At 44.9% G+C, this 12072-nt stretch overlaps 1 protein-coding gene across 6 annotated transcripts in view; it reads right to left on the reverse strand.

The window, feature by feature from the left end:
• The window catches only part of SGPP2 (sphingosine-1-phosphate phosphatase 2), a 147464-nt gene that overhangs the window by 94951 nt on the left and 40441 nt on the right, over nt 1-12072 (reverse strand). Inside the window, exon 1 of one of the 6 annotated variants that reach the window (XM_086366247.1) lies at nt 4238-4325. The exons of 3 other annotated variants lie outside the window; for them this stretch is intronic. Coding sequence is in view for 1 of the 3 variants with exons in the window: in XM_086366219.1 (XP_086222345.1) it covers nt 4077-4088 (12 nt within the window). In the remaining 2 variants the exon portion in view is untranslated. Of the gene's footprint in view, nt 1-4076; nt 4326-12072 lie in introns of those variants that run through there. 2 more of the 6 variants (XM_086366236.1, XM_086366219.1) reach the window with 2 other exon arrangements.

Below are 12072 nucleotides of genomic sequence, written 5' to 3' on the forward strand. Positions count from 1 at the left end.
ACACTGTTGGCTACCTACCAAGTATGCATCACTTTCTCCTCTTTCTGAGGTTCCTGATTTTATTCCAGCATGTCTACCTCCCCTACAGAGCCCAGTGTCTCAGGCGGGAGTTGACACCATCCTTGGCTCCAGAGGTATATCTAGATTTGTGTAAACCAGTCACGGTTAAGTGCAAATCTTCAGCCTCAAAGCCCAGCGGTACATGGCACTATCTGTGAGAAAGTTATTAGTCAGGAGTAAAGTTACTCATTAGGAGCATACAACGTAAGCCTGAAGTTCATCTCTCTTTGGGGAGCAACTTCACTTCTAAGTGAATTCAAAGGAGAGAGAATGGATCCATCCTCAAGAGCAAAGACAATAAAGCACAAAATGAATTAAATAAGGAAGTGTATAGTTCTACCTCTCTGGCAAGATAACTATGGCTAGACGTGCAGAACGAGGTCAAGGGACCGTGATGAATACGTAAGTGACAAACTCCTCCCTCCTCCTCCTGTCACTCATTATCTAAAGTGAGGACTAATCTCTACAGACTCTGTTTTATAAATATATATCCAACAGGCTTGACCTTTGGCCAAATCCTGTGAAGAGGCCTTTTGTATGTGAAGATTAGTTATTTTAACGCACCAGCTGCCAGGTACACTTGGGACTCTCTCCTGCTTTGAAGCTTTAGGAGGAAAAACTTTTGCCAAACTTTGACAAGGGTCAAGCCCCTCCCTCATGTCATTTCACAGTACCCAAGGGCTTTCCTGGTGGCTCAGACGGTAAAGAATTCACCCGCAATGCAGGAGACCTGGGTTCGATCCCTGGGTCGGAAGATCCCCTGGAGATGGGCATGGCAACCCACTCCAGTATTCTTGTCTGTGGAATTCCATAGACAGAGGAGACTAGAGGACTGCAGTCCATGGGGTCAGAGTCAGAAATGGCTGAGTGACTAACACTTAAATAATAAACACTTAAATGTTACATGACATCATAAACAATCAGCAACAACCATACCCTATCCTAGAGACCTATCTGAGACCAAGTTCAATACCTTAATCCTAGTAAATAATGGAAAAATTTGCCAAAGATGACAAAAAACTGCTTTAGTGTTCAGTCCAGTCGCTCAGTTGTGTTCGACTCTTTGCAACCCCATGAATCGCAGCACGCCAGGCCTCCCTGTCCATCACCAACTCCCGGAGTTCACTCAAACTCATGTCCATCGAATCAGTGATGCCGTCCAGCCATCTCATCCTCTGTCGTCCCCTTTTCCTCCTGCCCCCAATCCCTCCCAGCATCAGAGTCTTTTCCAATGAGTCAACTCTTCACATGAGGTGGCCAAAGTACTGGAGCTTCAGCCTTAGCATCATTCCCTCCGAAGAACACCCAGAGCTGATCTCCTTGCAGTCCAAGGGACTCTCAAGAGTCTTCTCCAACACCACCGTTCAAAAGCATCAATTCTTCAGCACTCAGCCTTCTTCACAGTCCAACTCTCTCATCCATACACGACCACTGGAGAAACCATAGCCTTGACTACAGGCACCTTTGTTGGCAAAGTAATGTTACATGTAACTAATTAATATCTTTAGGCATGCTTTCTACAATCTCTTAGGAACTATTTTTTGGTGGAGAACTGAATCCTCTCTAAATCTTAGAAACAAAAAGCAAAAGTGAAATTAAAAATATCAACATGTATATGAAGTGAAGTAAAAGTCCCTCAGTCGTGTCCAACTCTTTGTGACCCCATGGACTATACAGTCCATGGAATTCTCTAGGCCAGAAAACCGGAGTGGGTAGCCTATCCCTTCTCCAGCAGATCTTCCTGACCCAGGAATCAAATCGGGATCTCCTGTGGTGCAGGATTCTTCACCAACTAAGCTATCAGGGAAGCCTCCAACATGTATATAGGGCAGCCAAAGGAGTTTTTAGGTAACATCTCTATATGTAACTAAATAGCTTGAGAGCTAATATTTGCCTCCAAATTCTTAGGAATTATACATACTATAAATAATTAAGTACTTGTCTTTTCAGAACAAGAATCTGTTTCCCTTGTAGGAGATCACAGTGTGTATCACTTTAATATATCTCTGTAAAGAAGAATTTTAGTTCCAGGGTATGTGTTGGTTCCACTGGGAACAATTAGAGGGAGCAGAAACTGGGGTTAGAGAAAGAAACAGTAGGTAAAGTGAATGGCAGAGAGAAGAGAGAAAAACTGACAGAAAATCAAGTCCCGGAATGAAACATCTACATTCTACGTAACTGGCCACACACAAAGGGCTTACATCCCAGGCAGTGGGGCTGCATTTCTGGGGCCCAGACTCAGGAGGGAGGCAGTGATTAGCACCCAATTTTCTAAACAAAAGATCAGGACAAGCACTGAACATACAGGTGGGTGAAGAGCTATTTTTAGAAATAAAACATCTCTTAGTATGCCAATCATCTGCCTTAAAGAAGTTTCTAGTAAACAACAGATGATATGATGGAAATTACCCATATATCCATCATTACTAACTGTAAACTGTCACTGAAATTCTCATTTTGTCTGTTTCACCTATTGATTTATTTTCCTGAAAATGAAAGAAAAAAATGTTTTTGCAGGAGCAGGGAAAAATACATGATCTCAGTCTTTCAATGCCATCTTTCCCTTTTGGTCACACATTCCTCAAATGCACATTCTCCTAAAATGGGGGGTTTGGTAAACTAATGTTTGGAGGGGAACAGCTGCTCTGTTTTGCAGGTACCGGAATATTCTGTGTTCTCTGCAAGGCTGCCTTCAATGGATAACTAAGTCAGGACAGTGAGACAGCCATACAGCTTCACCCCAAGATGAAGACAAAGAATGTTGCCAATATATGACTTCTTGACTTAGCTTTGCCCCTAAAACACCTGAATGGTGTTTGGTTTTCCAAACACACACACAGTCCTAAATGCAAGGAAAAATGGCCAGGTCAGCACCACTGACTGTAAGAAGGGCTGACCCAGACAGCAAAGAAGTGAATGTCCAGCAGGCTTGGCAGCTGGCCCAGCTTCTGAGCTTTCAAAGGAGGAATACAAGAAATAGCTTTTGGCCAAAACAATACATGACCTTGGGGAAGTCAATTTGCCTTTTTGAAACTCAACAGCCTCAAATGCAAAGGATGGAGTAGTTTAATTGGCTTTTAATATACAAAAAGAAAATTCTGTCCATGGAATTCTCCAGGCAAGAATACTGGAATAGGTAGCCATTCCCTTTTCCAGGGGATCTTCCTGACCCAGGGATCTTACCGTGTGAGCCGCCAGGAAAACCCTAAGTAGGGAAGTGCCCATTAAATAGAATGTTACCCCAGGACGTATTATACAAAATGATGTAAAATTGAAACTAATTGGTTGAAAGTGAGGTGGGGCCCAGGGAACCTCTCTTTCAGCTCAGACACTACCTCACACCAAAGCCTCCAAGTTTTTCTCTGGAATATTCCCTCAAAGCAGTTCAATAATCAGTTTGAAAACCACTGACCTTAATCTCTTCCTGACCTCATATAGCTAACCTCCTGTAACGAAACTCTGGCCTTGACTATACAGGCTATAAACATTCTGACCTTAAGGTCTTCAAAGGACTTGATAAACTCTGCACCAATGTCATTGAAGGTCATATGAATTATCTCCATTTTTTTTTCTGATTAGAGTTGTAAATGTAAGGATTCTTCCAAAGGTCAAGTTTGAGATACTACTCTATCTCAACACAGCCAGAAGAAGTTCACATCCGGGGAGGGTAATATCTGAGGCTCCACATGGCCTGTATTAAATTGGAAGCAGTAGAAAGAGCTCCTTCTCCTTGGCTGAGAGATCAAATCTCTACAGAGTACAGCACAATCTTCCTTAAAAATAACTTTAGGACTCAAAGCTTTTCTAGAAGACACCAAACAGCAGCATTTCCTTCAACATGGCTTTGCTTTAGAGAAGTTTTACAGACCAATGAGAAAGAGGCAAGAGAGTCCAGAGCTAATAGACTTGGAGGGAAGAGTCCAGAAAAGGGGAGGGTGCAGAGCCAATAGTTAGGCACATGAACTCTGGAGGCAGAGTGTCTTGGATTAAATCCAGGCTGCTCCAGCACTCACTACCTGAATGAGCATCTCCCAAAGGCCTCAGTTTCCCCTTCTGCAAGTGGGAATAACAACATACCACATGGAGACACTGGGAAGATTAAATTGGAGTGTGCTGCTCTGCTATATGCCAAGCATCAGGTCAGAGCCAGGTGGAGAAATGTTGCTCTAAGACCTACTTGATGGCCATGAATGATGATGGTAGCAGGGAGGATTTCCCAGAAAGCATTTCTCCATTCTAACACACACGTGACTCACCTGGATCTTATTAAAAATGCTGACTTTGATGCAGTTCACCTGCGGCAGGGTTGCGAGTTCTAATGGGCTCTAGGGTGATGCAGATACGGCCAGGTTGCCCACCCATGGACCACACATTGAGTAGCAAGGGGCAAGGACATTCCCAGTGAAGGGTTTTTAAACCCAGATGGAAGGTTCTCAGGTTTAATTCTCAGTGTTAGAGGAAGCCTCAACTGGAGTTTAAGAGAGTAAGAGAGCATGATCAAAGTGACAGGTAAAAATGCTGGTGACAAACCAGAGGGAGCAGTTTGTGAATTCCGTGGAGGATCCCACAGCAAGCTGAGTGCAGGAACTGAGCCCTGGTGTGCCCCTCAACCACAGGAGGTACTGACGGGAAGGGCACAAGGAAGAGGCATCCCACCGAAATAGCAGTGGATCAACCGACCCACTGACGATGCAGAAAGAAAAGAAGCCGTCCCAGGCTCCCTGCCTTCATCTGAGAAGGGTTTGCATAAATTCCTGGATGACAAATTCAAAATTAGTCAAAGAGCTCTGAAGCGTGAAAAACATTCCTAACCTCTCAGACCATCACAGAAAAAGAAATCTCATTTCCCTAAAAAGGGCTCTTGTACTACCGTTTGCATCCTGGCTTGGAGACAAGGTTCTCTGGCTCTGCAGGCCGGAGTATCTGTCCTTATGTTCTCTGCTAAGACAGAGGCAGCATTTTTTTACTTTTGGAGGAAAAGATAAAAACTAAGAAGAGAGGGGTTGAGAAGGAGAGGGTAAGATGAGAGAGTACCATGGAAACACATACAATACTATATGTAAAATTAGATAGTCGGGAATTTGCTGTATGATGCAGGGAGCTCAAACTGGTGCTCTGTGACCACCTAGAGGGGTGGGATGGGGTGGGAGGTGGGAGGGAGGTTCAAGAGGACGGGCACAAACGTATACCTATGGCTGATTCGTGTTGATATATGGCAAAAAACAATATTGTAAGTCAATTATCTTCCAATTAAAAATAAATAAAATTTTTTTTAAAAGAGAGGACTTCGCTGGTGTCTTTACCACTGAGCCACTGGTGTGGCTCAGTGGTAAAGAATCTGCCGGCCAATTCAGGGGACACCAGTTCAATCCCTGATCCAGGAAGATCTCATATGGTACGGAGCAACCAAGCCCATGTGCCACAACTACTGAAGCCTGAGTGTCCTCCAGCCCATGCTCCAGCACCAGAGAAGCCATCGCAATGAGAAGGCCACACACAGCAACTAGAGAGTGGCCCCCCCAACTAGAGAAAAGCCCACGCAGCAACAAAGAACCAGCACAGCCAAAAATCAATACAAATTATTTAAAAAAAAAACTAAGAGGAGAGTATTCCATTAAAATCAATGGTTTTGGGAATTCTAAACTGCTTTTTTAACCCAACTTGGGAAAGCCTTTGTCATTTCTAGTTACATCTTCTATACATTCAACCTACACACGGATTCTTCTCATCAGCTCCCGGGGGCTGTCATCTTGGCATCATTTTCCAAGGTGGGAACCACTTCATGTGCTTGCAGTTTTGGGAGGCAAGGGACATCAGCCTGGTCTCCAATCTAACAGTCATTTATGGAGACTGGGGCCTCCGGAGAAACACCTTCCATGGTGGGAGAAGTGTCCTGGAAGGTAGGCAATTCGGGACTAAAGCTCTAGCCTTGCCCACGTTCTGCATGTGTGTCCTCAGTCGTGTCTGACTCTTTGCGACCCCATGGACTGTAGCCCACCAGGCTCCTCTGTCCATGGGATTCTCCAGGCAAGAATACTCTTGTGGGTTGCCATTTCCTTCTCCAGGGGATCTTCCCAACCCAGGAATTGAACCCCCATCTCCTGTGGCTCCTAGCACTGGCAGGCAGATTCTTTACTACTGAGCCATGTAGTAAGAATTTCTAATCTAGAGCCTAGAGATGAGGAAGGGCAAATCTAAGGAACTTGACGCCTCTTCATTACAGCCTACACTTTGCAAGGTTTGGGTCTTGCTCCCTGTCTCTAAAAGCCTAGCTTTGGTGGACATGTAAGGACACACTGCAGAGATGGAGCATTTGTAAAATAAACACTCCAAGTTATTATAAAACAGCAACTGGCATGTTAACACGCCAAGTACAAACCAAGCAATGCCCTCCTTTTTGTTTTAACTGAAAGTGGCAAATCTTTTGCAGAGGGAGGCCACATCTACACAGATCATGTATTCAATGCTTAGACTTTGTGCTCAGTCACTTCAGTCGTGTCCGACTCTTTGCGACCCCACGGACTGAACCTTCAACTCCTGCATCTCTTGCACTACAGGCAGATTCTTTACCACTCAGCCATTTTACACTTTAGGGATGGAAGATTGACAACAAGTGAGATTATTTCGTTTAGCAATAAGCACTATGATGAAATGAAAGCAGGATTAAGTGATACCAAATGATATGTGTGTGTTGGGGGATGCTCTCCAAGGAGGAGACATTTGAGCTGAGCCCTGCATCGGGAAATGAGCTGGTTCCTTTGGGGTCCAGGGTTAGAAAGACCACTTAGCAAAAGGCCCCGAAGGAGGAACCAAGCCTGTGTGCCAGGACATGGCAGATGAAAAAGAGAGAGAGGAAATGAAATTAAGAGCAGAAGCAAGATCAAGCTAAGGTTTGGCATCTTGGCTGAGAATAACAGCAAGTCCCTGAAAGGTTCCAAATTAGAATTTCATTATTTGAACTCTGACAAAACTAAAACAAGCTTTGGCTCTGAAGCCAAGGGAAAAAGCCATGCTTTAATTCTTTTGTTTTTAATTTCTTAAACTTAGTGGAGAAATATTAACTAGCAGTGCTAAACTTAAAAGCCACTGGGGGTGGAGTCGCATTGTTTGCCCAGTGGGGTAGATGTCCATTTGTTTGAATTTCCATCTCTTTCCTAATATGCTTCCATCACTTTTAATTACTCTTTTTGTTTTTTTTTTTCAGTTTAGGAAATCAAGACTTTGCAACCTCCAAAGAAAATTAAATGATCACTCAGGAAGCCTAAGGAAGATTGACAGTGTCCCTTGAAGGGGAAAACAGAAGGGACAAGAATGCATGAGGGTGTCCTCTTTCATCTTGCAGTTGAGATAGAATTACAAGTTGGGTGATCTGAGATGTCGTCTCCGTGCTCGGGTGATTAAAATTTCACGATGGCGAGACTGAAAGTCAATTAAAATGGAAGGACAACTTCTTCGAATAAAAGAGCTTGAAAGGGAATGGCACACTAATCACTTTCATCTGCTTCGTTGGCATTTGCTGGGATCACTCAGTCTGTGTTCCAGAACAAGAGGGAGGCTCAAGAGAACTGAACTGAACGTGGCTTTTATTTACAGTGGCGTTTTCGTTGTAGCCTTTCCCACAATTTGAGCTTTGCTTTCCTCTGGACCATCCATCAGATTTCAGCTCCTCCTCTGAATGTTTGATAATTTCTTTCTCTTTTCCCCAGAGACCAGCTCTCATATCGGGCACCATCAGGAAGGGTGAAAGGGACAAGGATTATTAAATTCTGTGAACCAGGGTGACAACAATGCTCGACCTGAACCTAGAACTGGATCTCACAGCTCGACAAAATGCAGCCTCGTCATCGCTGTTAGAACTGTGCCTGAAACACAGAGTATCTGCTGAGGACCCAAATGTAGGATTGAGAGAAAGAGAAAAGAGAGAATGAGAGGCGAGGACAGCACTTGGCAGAGACCAGAGACAGGGCCTCTGCGAGGAGAAGTCCCTCCACAGTCAGTAAGAGCAACCAGAGTCGACACAAAGAACAGAAATCACCACTCTCATTTTTAGAGCGGGTGGGAGAACCAGCTGCCTTTTAAATTCTCAGAATGTCTTCAGAACAACTGTTTTGCAAAACAGTTTGGATCTGCTAAAACCTGAACCACACTGTGCCAAACATTCTTCCATTTAATTGTTAAGCCCTGGTGTGTTCAGGGAGATTTCTGATGCAGATGTTTCTCATTCATTTATATTAACTTATCAAAAGGACATTTGGACGAGCTATAGGATGTTCAAGAAGGAGTCATAAGCTTGGGTTTGTTAGTTTTAATGCAGGAATTCTACCCCCTACCCAGATGCACATACTCAGAACTCAGAACTTGGAAGGACTGACTCAGTTCTGCCCTAACCTGGCAGCATGAACTCACCCACTCCTAATTCCCTTCAAGAAACATTTGCTAAAGATTTATAAAGGCACCACCAAAATATGGGTAAAGGCGGTCAAAGATATAAACTTCTATTTATAAAATAAATAAGTCATGGGGAATTACTGTTCAGCCATGGTGACTACAGTCAATAAGACCATCATTGCATATTTGAAAGTCTGCTGAGAGTAAATCATAAAGGTTTACACCACAAGGGAAAAAATTCTGTATCTATGGGTGGTGATGGACACTAGTCTTACTGCGATGATCATTTTGCAATATATACAAGTATTAAATCACTGTTGTACACCTGAAATTAATGTTATCTGTCAATTATACCTCAGTTAAAAATATTTTTTTTTCCTTTTAAAAAGGCATCACCAAAATGTAAGAAACTATTCAGATACACCTAAAGTTTTCTCCTTGGTGACCTTTTATGTACGGAGATTTAAAAACAAGGCTTCCCTGGTGGCCCAGTGGTTAAGAACTTGCCTGCCAGTGCGGGGGACACAGGTGTGATCCCTGATTCGGGATTTTCCATGTGCCATGGAGCAACTAGGCCTGTGGGCCGCAACTACTGAGTTCCTGCTCTAGAGCCCAGCAGATGCAACCAGTGAGCCCTCGTGCTGTGACTGCTGAAGCCCGCGTGCCCTAAAGCCAGGCTCCACAATGAGAGAAGCCACCGCAGTGAGCTTTTCTTTCTTGATCCCTCCCTGCCCCTCTCTGGGGCACTGTTCTTACATGGTGATGGGTATCACAGGGAAAGCAGGGATGGGGCATTCTGCTGACAGGGTCTCACTCCCTGCACACTTCTAAGGCCTTGTCTACACCAAAAGTTCTTGGGAGGTTCCATCAATTTCCGTCACATTTTCAAACCACAGTTCCCTCTGGAAGCCTATCTCTTAGCAAGTTTAAAGCCACTGGTCACAAAAATAAACTTAGGAAAAGCTTTGAAATTATACATACACGCATAAAAGAACATTAAGAAGAAAGCCATGCTGGGTGAGAACAATGGTCCTCCCCACCCAGCCTGTTTCTGGGCACACTGATTTCCTTATGCCCTGTGAGGGTTGTTTTTTGTTTTGTTTTCGCTTTTAATTTTTTGAGTTAAAATTTGGGCTTTTTATATCATTTGTTTTTTTCCTGATTATCTGATGATCACTTGTTATTCTTCTGATGAACACATTTCACTCTAGAACATGCGGGATTTCAAAAGCTGTACAAAGTAAAAATTACCCAGTATCCTAACCCTCAGATTCAACCCCTATGAATATTCCCATTGGTCTTTCTCCTCTCTGGTGCCCAAGCATGTGGCCTGTGTTTACAAAAATTGAGATTCTACTGAATCTTAAAATTTTAAGTATTATTTATTGTATTGTAAGCATTTCCCTATATTATTTTAGATCATGATTTTGGTAAGGTTTAACCATTTAAGTTTTTCTTGTTCCACCTTTACTGTGACCCCCCCTCCCCCTTCTTACACACCCATTCTTATAGCAACTCCCGGGACAGACCAAGACTGCAAACACATCACAGGTTGGATGACCAAGAATCTTATCACCCGAGAACCTCTTTACTGGAGTTTCCCACCCACTTCCGTTAGAGCCCCCAGAGGTACTGTTCCATGGATGCTGTCTCACCTTGCTCATTCCTCAATGTTGCCAATGATAACCGTGCAACAGCAACAACATTCCCTGAGACCACCTGTCTGCATTTTTTGGTCTTACTGTGGCTTGCTTGTTTCGTTTTCTGGTGACTTCAAGTCTCTTTGCCAGATTTTGCAGAAGCATCAGGGATACAGTTTAAGGTGGCCTACTGGCCACAGTTATGAGGGCTTCCCTCATAGTTCAGTTGGTAAGAATCACCAGCCTTGGGCAACTCTGGGGAAGTTTGAATTTTTCAACTGTGCAGTAGATCTAATACCAGCTCCCTTGCAGAGGCCCTTAGAAGATAAAAAGAAGTTACTTATGTAAACCATACTACACCACACCAGACACAGTGTGAGCTCAAGAGATGGTAGCTGTATTTGCATGGTTTTAGTAAGGTGTTTCCCAGGTGGCTCAGTGGGTAAAAAAATCTGCCTGCAATCCGGGAGACCCAAGTTCAATCCCTGAGTCAGGAAGATCCCCTGGAGAAGGGAATAGCAACCCACTCCCATATTCTTGCCTGGAGAATCCCATGGACAGAGGAGCCTGGCGGGCTACAGTCCATGGGGTCACAAAGAGTCCATCACGACTGAGCAACTAACACACACACACACACACACACACACACACACACACATAAATACTAAGGATAGTGTCAGAAGTGTCTGGTTATAGGAGAAAGCACAGAGGAGGGGAAGTAGATGAGAAGATTTAAAAAACAAAGATATAGAGGAGGAGGAAAGGGAGCTGTCCTGGCAGGAGGCTGGAACTGCGACAGAAAGAGAAAGGGAACAGGGACATTCTAGCTGAAGGAACGGCCTGAGAAGTACGGATGCAGCAAGGCACAGTGCTCCTGGAACAGAACCTGGTCCACATGCCTGGAGCGTACGGCATTTATAGCAGGGATCGTCGGCAGCAAGGCTGGAAGGGGTGACTAGAACCAGAGAGCGGAGTCCCGAAGGCGGTAACGAGGAGGATGTGGGTAATGGGGACCACTGAGAGTGTTTGAGCAGGAAGTGTCATGATCAGAGGTGTGCTCTGCACGGCCCGCTCTGTGCTCACATTCTCATCCTTTCTCCGTGATTCCCCCATCTTTGCAGGCTGACATGTGTCTCAGGAGAGGTCAGACACACTTGCACCACAGCCGGGAAACCACTTCTCAAGCTCTGCTCTTAGAGGGTCTCACACACAACCTGCCTCTGCCACCTGCAGCCCGGGGTGAGCCTCTTGGGCTCCGGGTTCCCCATCGGTGCTCCCAGGGCCTCCGTGGACCATCATGGAAGATGAAGAAAGCTCGGTTTCTGTTTCTGGCCTTGGCTCTGCCGTGTGGGATCTGAGGATACAGTTATTTAGCAAGAAACCACAGGAACAAAAACAAGTTGATGAAACCCAGAGAAAGTGAGTTCCTCCACGGAAGGCGGCCGAATGCCACAGGCTGTGTCAAGACCCACCCCAAATGAACCCTTGGGCTGCAGCTCAGTTCTGTCACCGAGGGACACATGCTTCAGAGGCCTCCCCCGCCAGTGGAGACCACGGCTCCTACACCGGAGGACACAGAGCTCACTGCAAGTACCACAGTGTGGAAAATGTGCTTCTCATTTCTTTTCCTAGGATACTATTTCCAGAAAGCGCTGTGTGACCAGAACCGATGACCCTGAGGCAGAGATGGTCAGAGAAATGTGGGTTTGCAGCCCCGATGAGGAAGGGAACCAGACCAAAGTAAACAATGGAGTGTCTCTGCCTGCTTCCACAAGGATGCTGACAAAGCAGGGTGAACACGGGTTGAAAGAAAAGACAGAAAGGAGGCCTGGGGTCCTCACAGGCCTCATTTCAGAATGGTAGACAGAGGTCCATGTATGCAAAGCTCTGCCCACTGAATCACACGACACACACACACACACACTCTTCCTTCCCCTCCCCCGCACCACTTTCTAAGATGGGATGTAAACCTGCCATCTAAGCC

Source organism: Bos grunniens, chromosome 2 (assembly GCF_055505025.1).
Source record: "Bos grunniens cultivar Pamir isolate PY7600 chromosome 2, Bosgru_T2T1.0, whole genome shotgun sequence".
Lineage (NCBI taxonomy): Eukaryota > Metazoa > Chordata > Mammalia > Artiodactyla > Bovidae > Bos > Bos grunniens.